This window comes from Vidua macroura, chromosome 5, assembly GCF_024509145.1.
Source record: "Vidua macroura isolate BioBank_ID:100142 chromosome 5, ASM2450914v1, whole genome shotgun sequence".
In the NCBI taxonomy this organism is placed as follows: Eukaryota; Metazoa; Chordata; class Aves; order Passeriformes; family Viduidae; genus Vidua; species Vidua macroura.
This window is the reverse complement of record NC_071575.1, coordinates 34,863,284-34,879,591: the sequence shown is the minus strand read 5'-3', so window position 1 is coordinate 34,879,591 and position 16,308 is coordinate 34,863,284. Positions and strand designations below refer to the sequence as shown.

The 16,308-nt window shown below is 36.2% G+C and overlaps 1 protein-coding gene across 1 annotated transcript in view; it reads left to right on the top strand.

Moving 5' to 3' along the window:
- OTOGL (otogelin like) overlaps positions 1-16,308 on the top strand; it is a 93,972-nt gene that overhangs the window by 22,490 nt on the left and 55,174 nt on the right. The window contains exons 17-25 of the mRNA XM_053978312.1: positions 1,177-1,354; positions 2,101-2,225; positions 4,053-4,262; positions 5,106-5,271; positions 6,383-6,457; positions 6,993-7,045; positions 7,727-7,889; positions 11,084-11,191; positions 12,235-12,373. Coding sequence (XP_053834287.1) covers positions 1,177-1,354; positions 2,101-2,225; positions 4,053-4,262; positions 5,106-5,271; positions 6,383-6,457; positions 6,993-7,045; positions 7,727-7,889; positions 11,084-11,191; positions 12,235-12,373 — 1,217 coding nt within the window. The remainder of the gene's footprint in view (positions 1-1,176; positions 1,355-2,100; positions 2,226-4,052; positions 4,263-5,105; positions 5,272-6,382; positions 6,458-6,992; positions 7,046-7,726; positions 7,890-11,083; positions 11,192-12,234; positions 12,374-16,308) is intronic.

Below are 16,308 nucleotides of genomic sequence, written 5' to 3'. Positions count from 1 at the left end.
GGATAGTAAAATAAACCAGTCTTAAAAGCATGTTATAAAATTAAGAACTGAAGGTAGAAATGATATTGCTAAATTTTGAAATTTACAGTGACCAGTTACTGGAATTTTACTCTCTTTCTAAAAGAGTAAAGTGAGACTAAAGTTCTTACACAGCCTTCAGCAAAACAGATTTTAGGGAGTCCTGTGCTGGTGATTGCAGTTATGTCTTTTCTTCATTGAATTTGTCCAGTCACAGTACTGCTTTTGGCATTCAGTTTCCTATGGCAATGAACTTCATAGCTCAGTTATGCTCTATGTTGACAGTTCTGCTTCATAATTTGATTGATAACTTAATTTTATTCCTTTTGAATTAGTCCCTACTCACTTTCTTGTCTCTTTCCACAGTCTGCAACAAATATAATCTATTAAAAGTATTTTGGTGTCACATTCTTGATAATTGTGTGTATCTAGTAAGTCTAATCCTCTAAGGACATCTTTAAGGATTTTATCCTCCTCTCTTGGTTTATGCACCTGAGTCTGTGTGTGTGTGGATGTGTAGAGGCTGCTTATGAAAGTAGATCTACTTTAAGCCTTCAGCTGCAAGTAGCCCAACAATGTGTAGCAAACGAATGCTAACTGTGACTGTGAAATTTCCATTTCCTCACATAATGGATTTGCTGGGAAGGAAAGCTGGGAATCTGATAGGGGCTCAGTTCACATACAGTCCAAGGAAGGAACTATACTGATGTCATGTCAATAGTGGTAAGAGAGAACCTGCTATCCAAAGATTCAACACACTGTACAGACATCTGTTAGTTAGTCTTGTAATATCACTGGAGGCTAAGAAACAAGGAGTTTCTTGTCTTGCCTTCTCATTGCCAGAGGCTTGCAGTTGCATCGCCTTCTTCTAAAAAAAATAAAGAAAGGTGCAAGTATGGTTTCTAAACAACTCGCAGGTACAGAAGGTGTGAGTTTTTTAAATGTCAACAGTAGCTGGAATTCCTGACTCATGTTGTTACTGAAAATAAGCTCAGATGGAGAATGGGTGAGGATATTTGGCTGATGGTGAGGTTGTGCATAGTTTTTCATTTTATGTCTAAGTTTTCAAAATTTTTTTTTTGTTTAATGGGTAAACCAGTACAACCTGGAAGTTGGGTTTCAGTGACTTTGTTTTTCTTCTTCTTTTGCTATGTTCAGGGGCTATTGAAATTCAGAATATATCTTCTTTCTTTGTTCAACTGAAAACTAGTTTTGGTTTGAAGATACTGTTTGCTAAAGATGGAGAGAGGATCTATGTTCAAGTTGATGTCAGGTGGAAGAGAAGAACATTAGGACTGTGTGGAACTTACAATGGAAATTTAAGAGATGATTTTCTGTAAGTTTCATGATGTGCATTTATATTGTGCTCAATAACAAGTGAAAAGTTTTGTTGAACATAACCATCTGATTATTTAATTTCATTAACATGCTCAAACTTTATTAAACTAACCAATATAAAGTGTCTTAATTAAAATGGCAGTCACTTTTATAAATATGAAAATCAAAAATTTAGGCATTCTAAGATACTTTGCTAAGTAATTATAAGAAGCTACCATATTATTTTTAGAAGTTACTGGATCATGATATTATTTGAATGTACTTTTCCCTTTCCTGTTACTCCCTTATCTTCAGAGCAAATATATGAGCACTGAGAAAAAGAGTGGGTGATAGTACTTACATCATCCTCACATGGTTGACACTTACTACTAGCTGATTTTCCTCCCTATATGAAGTTTTAATGTCAAAAAAATGTAATTCTGAACCACAGGAGTATTTCAATTAGAAGGGCACACTTTCCTTACTTTTTAACCTTATTTCCTCCAAAGTTCCTCAAGCTATAATGTCACAAAAGTTGTCTGCACAGCAGACTTGGAGTGTGGGAACATTTTAACATGAATAAAATATTGAGGGAAAAGTTTCACATGCCCTCTCTTCTTTTATGCCTCAGAGATGGAAATTCTTTTGGCATGTTGACTGTTCAATGTGACTATACATCTAAGCCTTTTTAATGAAATTGCATCCTCACCCATGTACACCCTTAGGTCAGCAGGATGCTTGCAGTGTTGATATTTTCCTTTTCAGATCTCCAGCAGGGATGATAGAAGGGACCCCACAACTTCATGCCAATGCATGGAAGGTTTCCTCAGCTTGCTCCATGCCTATCAATATCCCTGTGGTTGATCCCTGCAATGTGAATCAGCAAAATGGTATGTTTTACATGGGAGTCTGCACCTAGCTGTATCTTAATATTATGGGACAGTTTTTTCTTTTCTCTGTGAAAAAGTTGCACATACATGCATTTCAGCTTCAGGTTTAGATGTGCATGATGTGCACTTTTTTTCCTTTTTTTTTTTTTTTTTTTTTTTGCATAGGCAAAGAACATTTTCCCATACATTTAGTATGCAAAATGAAGTAAGTACTTGATAAATAAAAGCTAGTTGGTCATTTAGTGCTGGGTATACTGGCTATAAGCACAAAATTCTTCTGTCTACTATACATGCAGATTTTTAGCTATCTATGGTCCTGTAAATTATGCCAGTTGAGAGGAAAGATTGATACATGTTTGTTAAAGAAAGTACAGGAGACAGTGTTGAGATCAAAAGTCCTGTCTCTGGCTTCTCCATGCTTATTGCATTAAAAATTTCTTTATCCTCCATCTATGTTCTCTGACAAAAACTGATGCAGACAATCTGAGAGCCTTGAATTTGTTTAAATTCCTGGGTAAAGATTTAGTTTTGGCTGGTTGGTATGCCTATGGTTTGTCTTGAACTTTCACTGTCTCCTTTTTGCATTGCTGTTCTTTTCAATTAATGAAGACAATGGGTAGACTGTAATTGCCAATTCTGACAAAATGTAGTCTAATATTTTTAATATTTCAGACATCATATCTCACTAGGGATGTGGGATTTATCCATATTTAAAGTCTGTTGAAGCAAGGCTAGAATAACAATAAATCTCTAACAATGTGGGGAATTCTAGGAGTTTTTATACCCTCCTTGTTGTCTATATTCTCAAGACAGCCAGATCTCTCAGCCAGATCTGCTCAGAGCCTTCATGCCTCACCCTCAGTTCTGTGCTAGCTCAGTGAAGGTGAAGTTTGGCATAAATGTGAGCTGCTTAGAGCAGGAGGGTGGACTGCATGACTTTCTGAGGGTCCTTTCCAGCCCAAATTTCACTATGATGCTCTAATAATCACAGTGAAAAAGCAGTGGAGAGTGAAGTGATCCATATCATGCTACCAAGCACAGGCATCTTTTCCAGGTCTGAGATGATAGTGACCTGATTAATGACAAAAAAAAAAAAAAAAAAAAAAAAAAAAAAAAAAAATTGTTTGTTTGGTTACTTATTTTGTCAGGTTAATTTTCAACTGAGTTAAGTTCAGTCCTTGAATCTAGTTTACTGAGAGAGTCCAAAAAATGTGAAATTCTTCTGTCAATGTGCATATGTGGAAATGAACATGGAGGTTGAAGGTGCTTTCTTTTAGCAGCAAAAGTGGCTTAAATATAATCCACATCACAGAGTTCCTTAACTATTCCACCACTTGGGGTGGTAGTCTGCTTCAGTGGCCGGAGGGCCAGAGGAGCGTTTGTTGCTGCTAGAAGGTGTATGGCCAGTTTGGGATTTGCATACCCTCAAGCTCTGCTTTGTCATACTTCCTGAGACCACATGCCCGGAAGTACATGGCCATTGTTGATGTTAAAGCTAAATGAATGCCAAGTAGAAAAACCATATTCCAAGCTTCTGGGGACTCTTTAACTATTCTTTTGAAATATATTATTTTGGCATTTAAATTTCCTGTGCTATAAGAGGAAGGCATAACTGTTTTAGTACAGTTGTTTTTATCTTAAGTGGAGTTTGCTGTTGAGGGAGTTGCTTGTAATATCAATTTTAAACCGTAGAATTTTACAGACAGATATGGTATGCAAGTGTTTATTGCACACCTGGCTATGTTTGATTTTAATATTCCATGCTATTCATTTGACTAACTGTTATATTAAAATGGATCTGGCTAAAACAATGTCACCTTCTCTTAGCTGGGTATGCATCTCACTGTGATATCATCAACCAAGACATGTTTGCTCCCTGCCATGCCTACATCAGTCCAGGGCTATACTACCAGCTCTGCCGCTTTGATGCGTGCAAATGTGGAAGCAGCTGCCTGTGCAATGCTTTGGCGCACTATGCTTATGTCTGTGGCAAGCACGGCGTCATCATTGACTTCAGATCTCATGTTTCTTACTGTGGTGAGTAACATTTCCATAATGGAACATCTTTTAGAAATGTGTAAAACTACAAATTTCAATCACTCCACAAAATACAGGGGCTGGCTTCTTTTTCCTGGAAACTAGAATTTGCGCAATGGTGTTCTAGGGGAGAATGGTAACAGCCTTTAAATTTGGCATCTGAGTTGGAGCCCCTGAGCTACCTCACAGGGAGTGTTTGCCCTTTCTACTGGTCACAGAGAGAAATGGAATTCTTTCTTTGAAACCCTAAGTCATATGGAAGCCACTATCAGGATAAAGTAGTCAGGGAGTGGCCAGAGTAGAGCCATTCCCTAAGGGAAGGCAAGCTGGGCTGCCAGGGGCTCCCTGGGTGGGCAGGGCAGGGTGGGCAGTGATTGGACAAGTAGGATACAGTAATGATTTAAAACAAAGCATTTCACAGAATCTTGGAGTATCATGAGTTGGAAGGGACCCACAAGGGTTATTGAAGTCCAGCTGCTGTATTTCTGGTTCTAAGCAATGCCTCAGCCTTAGCTAGACCATTCTTCACCTCTTGGAAGCCTGAATGACTAGGTAGATGCCCATTTTGACATATAGAAAGAAAAGAAAGCTACTGTTTACAAAACAGATGATTCCAGTCAAAGAATTATTTTAACAAAAACCCACCTCAATGCACCTCAATCTAAATATTTCTAACTTAAGAAATTGGTAAAACAGCATATTTTTCTCATGCTTTTCAACTAAGCCCAGTGCAACAAGAGACCACCTTGCTTTGACTTTATTGAACTTCCAAGATACACTACTTTGTTTTCTATTTTTCACATTTTAAGACTATGCTGTTCTTTCTCCCTCTCTTTCCTCCAGCTGTGATGTGTCACAGTGGTATGCTTTATCATCAGTGCTCTTCTTTTTGTAAACATTCCTGTGCTTCACTTTCTATGGTAAATATCTGTGCTGATGACTGTGCAGAAGGATGTAATTGTCCTGATGGAAAGTATTTTGAAGAGTCGGTCAACTTTTGTGTATCAATGTAAGTAATAAAAAAATAGAATATATGTATGGGCACATTTTCCTCTTTCCAGCAAGATTTAAAGTAGCTTTTCTGCTGTTTCCCTCAAGATGTAGACTGCCTAGAAGATAACAAACAATATGTGAAGATTTAATATTCTGTCTTACTAATCAATAGTGAGGCCTCATCTGTTTCTGTGTGTACATACATCTGCTTCACTTTAGAGCAGATATGTCAAACTGCTTTAGAGAAGGGTAGTGAAACTTTTTAAGTTAATGGAATAGCATTTTCATGTGAAAAACTTGTTTTAACATTTGAAAAAAAAGAGAGAAGGAATCTACAAAGCAACAATCCAAAAAGTAAGGGATAGTATTGGAAGAGTGGCTAGAAGTGGCTTTTTTCTGTCTCAAATTGCAAACCTCTTCAGTTAAATGGGAGGAAATGGTCAGTGAGAGAAAACAGTTTTTATATGTTGCATACCAAAAATTTTACAGCTTACCACCATGGGTAGTTACAGAATTATTTCTGTTCATTGCAACATATATTTTGAAAAGATCAGTAAAGTTCATACTATAGGGATAAAGACAGTTTTAGACTATTCAAGAGTATGAACTACTTATTCACATATTTTTACCTGGTTTCTAGGTAATTCTGTTGCTACTTCTAACCTGTCTGGTTCTTATCACAGAGTTAATGGATTTTGCTATGATAATTGCTCTACCTCATGATTTTAACAATACTTTGAATGGGAACTGCATGTTTTCATTCTACTCCCATAACTGAGAAGAAAAAAGTCCTTTGTATTAGAATAATGCACATAAAATTTTAATATTAATTAAAATAAAAATTTATTTGCTGTTTCTAATATTTAATATTGGAAACAGCTAATAAAAAGTACAGAGATTGAGGAAAATCCTGGCTTTGTTGAAGATGATATGAGTTTTGCCACTGACTTCAATACAGTCTGAGTATCATCAAGATTTTGTCTTTCAAATAATATTGCACATAAGGATCGAGTTAATGAATTAATGTTATGATGAGACCTGCATATCATATCAGCTTGATAAATAGAGGACCCTTAAATCCCATTTCATTGCTTTTCTACCTAAATGCATGAATATTCTTTTAACAGATCTGGCTGTCATTGTCATTACAAAGGCAGAGCACTCCAGCCTGGAGAAATCCTTCCTACGCCAACAGGCTCCTGGTAGGTTTGAGTGCAAGAATTTTATCTTTCTTGTATCACAGTTTGGACACATCTTTAAGTGATTTGAGAATTTTCCTCATGTAGATTGAAAGTTTGTTGTATCAAGATTTTTTTTTTGCACACTTAGTAAAAGAGAGCCTAGTATAAATTGGATTATGTACCTGATTATTTTAACAAAATACCTGGAACATTCTGTAAGCTATGGTGGATAAGGTTTTGTGTTATACTGCCTGCATCCTAAATCACCTGGCCCTCCATTCTCACAGAAGTTGACATGCTCAGCTTTTTTTTTATTTCAGTGGAAGTTAGGAAATTACATAGAACATAAACTATGAATTTAGGCCCTCTTTACAGATCAGGAATTAGAAACTACCAAGAAAATATTGAGCATAACTAAAGCTTTTGGATTTTAATCTTCTTTCTCCTCCTAATTTCTGTTCAAATTAGGTTGAATTGAATTGTATAATCTTTTTTAGCATGGTGGCTACAAAACATTTTTCCCTTGAATAAACATGATTTTCCTTTTATTTTCTAGTCAATGTTTGAATGGAACAGTGAAATGTATTGAAGCCACTACAGAAAACATAGGTAATTTACAGTCTTATCCCATATGAAAGTTGCACAAATAAAGAATTTGATATTGAATAGTAATTTGGTTTTCTCCTCATATGTATTTAAATGATGAGATACTTTATATCACAAAATATTTAAAATAGGAGGTTAGGAGCACAAATAGTCTTGGGGATTTTCCTCTCTTTTTCTGTAGCGTAAATTCTACTACTCAGTCACTTGGGAAATTAAAAGAAATAAATAATTGCATGTGACATCTAGGTCAATGTGTTCTCATGAGAATAGCTATAATTAGGCTCACTGTCCGTGTTTAGGAAGCTTTAAGATCTTGATTTCTAGAAAGTAAATTTTTAATGCATTTCTAATGGATTTAGAAGTACCTTGAAAATGATGCCACTTCTAAGGGTTTTTTCTGCCTAAGGTGTAATGGCTCCATCATTAAGAATGGACTGTGTGAGATCCAGGACGCATACCTCCAGATGCTTAATATTATTGGTTTTTTACATTAGAACATATATTAATTTTATGTGTCTATAATATAGATTATATTATAGACTGCTATTCCAATTGCATTCTCATATGAACTGTAATGTAACCTCCCTTTGTATCCACATAAATAGATTGTCAACAAAAACAAATAGAAAACCTTCAGTGTAAAAGAGCAGTTGATCTTATTTAACCTTCATTTTGCATTTGAAGTTCACATATGCCCTGAAGGAAAAATCTACTATGACTGCAGATCTCCTGTGCCTGGGTTACCAGCATCAGGTGTGAATTGTGGGATCTCTTGTGCGAACCTTGCCATGAACTTCTCCTGTGTCCCCTCACTACCCTGTGCAAGTGGCTGCATTTGCCCCCCTGGGTAAGCTTTGTTGGAACAACCTGGAGCACAAGCCAAATGCATATTTTCCACAGTTCAAATATGCAATTTTTTTTTGCTTTTTAAATTCCAGTGGTATCACACTTCTAATTTTGAAACTATTGTTCTTTAAATTGTCGCAGATGCACAGTAACAGCTAAAAGGCCATCAGATATCCAGCTTACTACCATTCCAATTGGCTGGTATTTGGGACTATCTGGACAGGAGATGACTTCCACCATTTTCACAGTTTATTTTATTTGAATATAAAACCAAACATGACAAAATATTTTGATGTAAACCATTTGTGCTCCTGCTTACTGCTGCCCAAGTCTTTGTCTCATCTAAATTTCTACTCAGGCTTACGTTGTTGATGCCCAGCCTGTGGCAGGGAGGGCAGGTGTATGGACTGGTTTCTGCCCTATTTCTCTTCATTCTCTCTGTCCTTTTTTATTTTATCAGCTCGTGTTTTTGGATTTGGTGCCCAGAAACAGTCTTTGAACTTGGCAAAGGTCAAATCCAAATATAAAATGTAAAAACGTCTGCTGTAACTTGTGTCAGGATCAATCACCACTCCTTCAATTTGTTTCCATTTCCTCCCCTGACACCTCCTGTGTGCACTTGCAGATTGAGGAGTCAAATATGCTGTGCAAATGGCTGTAATTGCTACTCATCTCAGGTGGAGTGCTCGTTTTTCTTTCTCAAGTTTCCATTTTATTTCACTGTCTGTGTAGCCAGTGGTGTCCTGACAGTGTATCAGTTGTGCACAGATCAGAGTATAAATAAAGACTGTCACCATCCCCCTTCCAGCACCTTGTGATTTTCATAGATGACTAAGCACTGGTGAAGGTAGAGATTTCAGGCATAGGTATTTAAGATTTCACTAGTTCTTGCCTGGTATTCTGTAGTCCTCTAAAACCTCTGCCTCAACAGTACTTAGCTTTCAGGACTATTAGTGTTATGAGAATAACACTAATGTTATTTTATAACACTAATAATTATTAATTATTAATAGCACTAATTATTAGTGTTATTTTATAACACTAATAATTATTTTCAGCACAAAAAGTGCATGGATCTGTAAAAGTAATAAACTGGTAACAAACTGAAACATCACTGTGATATTTGCATGAAATTAAACTAGTATTATTGACTTCAAAGTTCATTTGAAAATTTGAAGAAACTAAAACGAAAGTCAAAGAACAGAGCTAAAGCCTTGCTTTCACAGTCATACTATTTTAAATTGAGTATTACTTGATTATTTTCTGAAATATAACAGGAATACAGACAAGCAAAATCCTAAGTTTCTGTCAAATAATAGAGTAAAATATATGAATTATTTTTATTACATAAGAGAATAAACAGTCTTTTAGCTATGAGGTTGAAAAGTAAGTGTATAACACTTAGTGTATTTAGTAATGTCCTCATTGTTAAATTACACTTAATTATGACTTTCAGCCTCATGGTTCCAAAAAGCGAGTAAGGCTTTTAACTAGGAAGGGGCCAGCTGTATTATCTTAAAAATTAGTTTCAAAAGATTGCTTTTTTATGCAAGAAAATGTTAAACATGTATCTCCTGCTGTTAAATCTAAGTGGACAAATCATTAAAAACTTGTTGTGAGACATTTTACTGTAACGTAGTTTTAAAAATTCTCTAAAGTTGCCGTTCTTCTCTTTGGTTCTTCTTTTCCACCTTATTTCTACTACTACCTATTGTTTGACTGAATGACCTAAGCTTTTGGGGTGGAATCCTGAATTCCCCTAGAGACTGGTGCCTTATTCTAGCACCCTGGGCATTTATGGTGCTTGTAAAGTAGAGCAGTTTGTGCGTGGTATTGAAACACTTTCCTTTGGAAAACCATGAAATGATGGACTCCAGTATGCAAAAAAAAATGGTCTTCCTAAAGTAAAAATTGTTTACATTTTCTATTTTTAAAGCTCTTGCACAACAGTTTGTTGTTCTTTTAGTCAGTAGTTGAAGAGTGAGAAAGAATTAGAAACGCTGGAAGTCTCTGATATATTTTAGATGTTGAATAATGTAACAGCCCGAATTTTCATGAAGAAATGAGCTGAGAATGACAGTGAATTCAAAGATACCCAAAGATAGACTGAAAGTCACCCTTACACTGAGCTGGAGATATGGGGCTAAACTGAGTTGCAGAAGCACAGAATGTGGAAAGGGACTTCATGGGGCTAAAATAATCTCCTGCCTTTAGGCAGCACCAGCAATACCCATGTTATTCTTGGGAGACATTTAGCTTCTATTGACAGAGACTAAGTACCTTCCTAAGCCATCTGTTCTGGTGTTTTCCTATCCTTGAGAAATTTTCTGAACACTTTACTCTTTTACTTAGAGCCCATTACCGTTTAATGAACTGGTAATGGGGTGAAGAAAATGAAACTGTGTATTCATTTCAACTTCCAGTGAAACAATCTCTAGATTGTACTTTGAGCCAGGTGTTGCATGACAGCTCCAGGAAATTTTCTCCTGAAGAACAGCACCAGGAGTGTCAGTAAAATTTTTGCTAAGAAAGTTAAAATTCCTAAGTAGGTGGAAATGAGATAGCAAAATTGTGGTTGTCCATATATCTGGGTCACTTATTGATTTAATTAGATTTGACACTTTTTGCATTAAATGCCTGTTTTGTCTTAACCTTGTTAGTTGTTTGAGCTTCCCTTGTGTAGGCAAGTAACCTCCACCACTGCTCTTCATAAACTGTGCAGCAAGTGCCATAGGCCAGTTCACTGTTCTGCACGCAGAGCAGGACAGGCACTGTCTGTGCAGAGGAGCAGGCACTCCAATCCAGCTGCTTTCCTGGCACAGCAGAACAGAACAGCAGAGAGGGAAGGGCAGTCTGGCCGCAGCCTCAGCAGCTTTCATGGTACCCAGACTCTCCAGAGTTTTCAGAGAGGAACACCTACCCTACTGGCACTCCTGCATGGGAACTGCAGCCCACACCAACATACCCCCTTCCAGATAGAAGGAGAGCTGCAGCTGTGGGCTTGGCAAAGTCTCCAGCTGTGCACAGTGGAGGTCATTTGATTTGGACAGCTTTTGCTGATGAAACAATTTTCCTTAGCTGTGTGGAAGACTGGTTGCTCTTGGTGGGGTTTCAACAGTACTCTACACATTCAGTTACATTGATCTTCTTTTGGATTTACTCTTTCATCTTAATAATTTTTTTTTTATTTTGAAGAATGGCTGAGCACAGAGGGAAATGTTATATTCCTGACAGTTGTCCATGCACCTGGAAAGACAGAGAATTTCTGTCAGGAGAAGTGATAACTACTCCATGTTACACCTGGTGAGTTCATTTTGCATACTTTCAAATCATCTGGATCTAAACCCAAAGTGAAACTGATACAGAAAATGTGTTGTGTACTTTGAAAATCAAAAATATATATGCTTGTTTATAGATAGTTAGAGGATATATCTTTTATTAGGCTTACTGATAGGCTTGGATAAGTAGGAAGACTTTGCGTTAAGTGCCTTTTCAGATCTGAAAAGGAAGCTGAAGATATTCAAGTTAAAAAGCAGTCAAGAATAAACGCTTAATTCCACACATATATGTTAGTCTCTGAAATGAAGATGTGGCATTTTGCAGAATAGAATATAATGAAAGACAACCAAGGAGAAAAAGAGAGATATGCTAATTTCCTAGCCAAAATATCTATAATCAGTTAAGTGTATATTTAATAATGAAAAAAAAAAAAAGGCATGGCAGCTTTTAATCAGTTAAAAACCACACTGGCAAATCAACTGAGGATTTACACTTACACAAGCAAAAATAGAGGATGCCAGTACTACTTTCATATAAATTTGTGTAAGCCACTGAATGTAACTGACAGGAAAAGTAATCTTGCAAAATATCAGCATTAATTTCTTAAACTCATTCCATATTTGTCTGATATCCTGAAATCTTACAGGTAGCAACTGGAGGTATTTTCCTTTGAAAATTTACAGACCTTTATAAAAATTTAGAAAAAATAGACTACTGATGTCTTATGAATGAGCTTGTTGTGGCATTGTCCCTTATCTACACTGGAGGCAGTGATGGAAATATTTGCATAAGCCCTGCAAAGTTTGAGATTTTGCATTTATTTTTAATGCATTTTTATTGTACAGATGGGCTAATGGCAAAATGTTCAGCACTTTCTTGCCATGGCATCACCAGTATCCTCAGAAGCAATTCACAGTATAGCTCTCTGTTTCAAGGTCTGAGAATATTATTCCATTCCTGAATTTCTGTGTGATTTGAAATAAAGAACACAAGAAAGCATTTTCTTGAAAATATACAGCAGAAGACTGCCATTAGGAGGAGATTCTGATTATTGGCTTTCCATGCAGTGTTTGTCGGAGAGGTGTCTTCAACTGCACCAGTTACCCCTGCCCTGCTGTGTGCACCATTTATGGAGACCGACATTATTACACCTTTGATGGGCTGGAGTATGATTATGTCAGTGACTGCCAAACTTACCTGCTAAAGGTAAGAGGATTGGTCATATGTTTTCTTGTGTCCTCAAGAAAACAAGTGTTTTGAACATCTGGAATTGGTCTATATAAACAAACATTAAGAAAACAGCTATAGAGCAGATGTGGAAGAAGCACCTGTACATGACATTTTGTGCTCATCTGTTTGAAATGGTATGTGGGTGTGTTCTTGCATATCTCTATGATTTAGAGAAAAAGAAAAATCAATGTTTTCTGTTCTATCTTAACCATGCTTTTGTCACAATGAGTAAAGAATAACACAGTGGAAACTATTAGAACTAGGTATAATCCATAGATTTATTTAATAATTATCTATAAACCCTGCTTGGCCTAGGGTTAGTGATGAGCTCAGGCTGCTTGGAATTCTTCTTGAACATGATTTGCATCAGATCTGGATTGTATGTGTATAATAATATCAAACACAATGATTTCATAATTCAACAGTTAAATCACTCATTGAGATTGTCTGGCTTATGTTCCTCATAACACACATTTAGAGTACATTGCTAGCTTTTTGTTTAAAAATACCATTACTTTGAAAATCATGACATTTAAAAATATAGTCTATTACTAAACCCACTATTGTTTATTATAATTGTTGCTATTTTAAGATTGTCTGTGTTCTCAGTTACAGTAAGATGTTTAGAAGAATACTCATTTTCCTGACTGTCTAAGCTTAAGAATAAGGCATAGTTTCCCAACAAAGACTACTGCAAATAGTTTATTTCAAGTATGTTTTAGTAGAGTATTCACAGCTGTGAAATAAAATACATTGGTTCCAGATTTTTTGTGTGTTTTTAAAAAGAAAAAAGAGAGATTTGAAAAAGAATAATACCTCACAGAAAATTCCTGGCATGTATCATATATGATCAAAGAGCTCTTACTCTTAGAGATATATGAACCTTTGTACAAGCCTTACTTCTTTAAGATGCAAAAAATAGGGGTTACTTTACCTGTAAAATCATCTTGCCTGTATGATGATGTGGAAAGGTAGGTTATAATTTCTTAATTCTTGTGCCATTCATTCAGAGATGTTTTTAAGACAAATCTGTGCTCCTTTTTCAAACTTTAGTATGGTACTGGAATATTTGGCTTTTACAATCAAATATCACCTGTCACTCTACTGTGTAAGAAAGAGCCTATCTGGAAAAAACCATGGGGGGCATTTGTCATCCAAGAATAAAGTTAGCAGCCAGATAATCAAGGCATGTGGCACACTGCCAATAGGCCATTCTTCAGGTGAGCATGACACAAATGATGAAAATGCTGCCTATACAGATCTGCTTTTCAAACTTCTCAGACTTTTTTTGCAGCTTTTCAAGCTTAATTTTTTTCCCCAAACTGAGATAATGTGAGAAAGTATAGTCTAATTTGTTCACAATTTTTCTTTCTTTAGTATATGGAAAGCTGTCATGACCTATATTGAAGGATTCTTTAGTATATATTAGGCACTGCATAATTATGTCTGGAACAGAAGATGTATTTGTGGGCTGATTTTTGACTGGGAAATGTTTAGAGAATTTTTAAGGGGAAAAAAAAAAAGAAAAAGAAATAAAGGATGGGATTTTATGGGAGATGCCCCAGAGTTTTGAGGGAACTAAAACACACAACTGATGAACTATGTGGCATGCAACCCTGGAATAAGAGGAATGGAAGATGGCAGGATAACCAAGTATTTTAAAAGGACTTAATGGCTGAATTTTACAGGAACAGAGCAATATGTCTGATTTATATATGAAGGAACTTAATAGAAATTTTAATAAAGAGAAATTGCAATGGGGGAAGTGTTGAATCACCCTGTTTTTTGTTTTAATAAAATAAATTAATGCATTATGAGTCTTCAGACTTATTCTGTGAAGGTAATATATGGAATAAGGATAATTCAAGTTAATATGTGTGTATTTTAGCTCAAAGATCTTTTGGAGAAATATTTCAAAAATATTTTTTAGCAACTACTCTCATAGAGGATGAGAATGAATATTCTTTGAGACACAAATTCACAAAATCACAGAATGGGTCACCTATCCAACCTCTCTGCTCAGGCACATCCTAGAGCACATGGCACAGGATTGTGTTCAGACAGCTCTTCATTATCTCCACACCCTCTCTGGGCAATCTGTTCCAGTGCTCAGTCTCCAGCACAGTAAAGAAGTTCTTCCTTATATTAAGCAGAACTTGCTGTGCATCTCTCTCTGCCCATTGCCTCTTGTTCTGTTCCTTGGCTGAAAAGAGCCTGGTTCCATCCCCTTGACATTTATGAACTTAGATGACATCCCTATGACAACCTATCTCAGTCGTCTCTTCTGGAGGTTGAACAGGCCCAGCTTCCTCATCCTTTCCTTGTAAGACATATATTCCAGTCCCTTCATCATCTTTCCCTCTGCTGAACAAATTACAAGTCAGAGGTTAAAACACAAGAGTAAGTGGCCTTTTTTTTTTTTTTTTTTTTTTTTTTTAAGAAGGGAGAAATCCTGGTGAAATCCCACAGGGATCCATGCTGAGACCTGCACTCAGCAGCAGAAACAATTTTGAAAAGGTGATGTGAGGATTGAGGTAGAGTATTCTGATGATAAAAATTCAGTCTGAATAGCTGAAACAAAAGCTTCAGGAGATCTTATGGCAGAAAATACTGCATAATAAAATAAAAGAGGAAATTCAACAACGAACAAATGCAAACCAATGAACAGAAATAAAACCCCTGTAACTACATTAGTGTATTGTGACATTTTAAATAGTAGTATCTAAGTAATATGAATCTACCTTGAGCTACTATTTGTTGAGGAGGTACGTAAGAGAGCCCTGTCTCTTTTAGACTATTATCCAAATAGAGAAGCCAGATGAAAGGTGGAAAAGTATATCTACAAGTAGAAAATTTATGTTCCTTGCCTAACAACTTGGCAGCTATCCAAGGCAGTAGCACCTAAACTGTGCTACCTGTTCTATAGACCAATTTTTTTTTTAACACAATCACAGAATCATAGAATGATTTGGGTTGGAAGGGATGTTTAAAGGTCTTCTAGCCTTCTGCCATTGGGGTGTGTGCAGTATGCTTCAAGTTTTCTGCCTGTAAGGTATCACAGATCATAGATTTCACAGCTGCTAATACACATCCCATTGATTTAATGCTAGTTTGCAGTGCTGTTGCAAGGCTGATTTTTATGGATAACATGAAATGCTCACCAGACTCCTGAAATTGAAGCAGCTACAGTGGTTGTATTACTGTATATACAGAACTGTAATATGTTTGTTCTTTCCCTTTTATCTTTTATCCTTTAATCTTTTTCCTGTAAGCAGTGGACTGCTTTGTTTCTACTAACAGAAGTACCCTAAAGATGTTGTAGCAGGGCAATAAGGGAAGTTATAGCTACAATCAGTTTGTTGGCATATGAGCTCTTCCCAGATATAGAACTGAGTGCAAGAATTACAATCTGAACCCATCATCCCCAGAGGCATGATAATGTTCTGTTCCCATCCATGTTATCAGCCCTCACTGTTTGATTTGGCTGTTGGCCTTCCTAAATCTGATCTGTTTGCAACTCTTTAATTTGTCATCATATTCCACTGTACCAAACAAAGAACCTATCCTTACCTTTATTATGTTTTTAATAAGGAGCCCTTATGCTCCTTATTATATTATATTACATTATATTATATTATATTCTCCCTTATGTGGGAGAAAAATCAAGTATAAGCTTTCAGCCAATTATGAAACTTACTTGTTTCCAACATCAGTGTCTCCTGTCAGGCCTTTTTGTAATAAGGTGACTTTAAGTGTATGGAAAAGCCCTTTGTAACTAATTAAACAGATTTGTCCATTGGACAGAAAATGACAGAAAATATTTAGATCAGCAATTAAGAATATTAGGGCAGTAAGGTGTCATGAAATGATACATTCACTTTTTTAAAGGAATTAGGAGTTACATGACATAC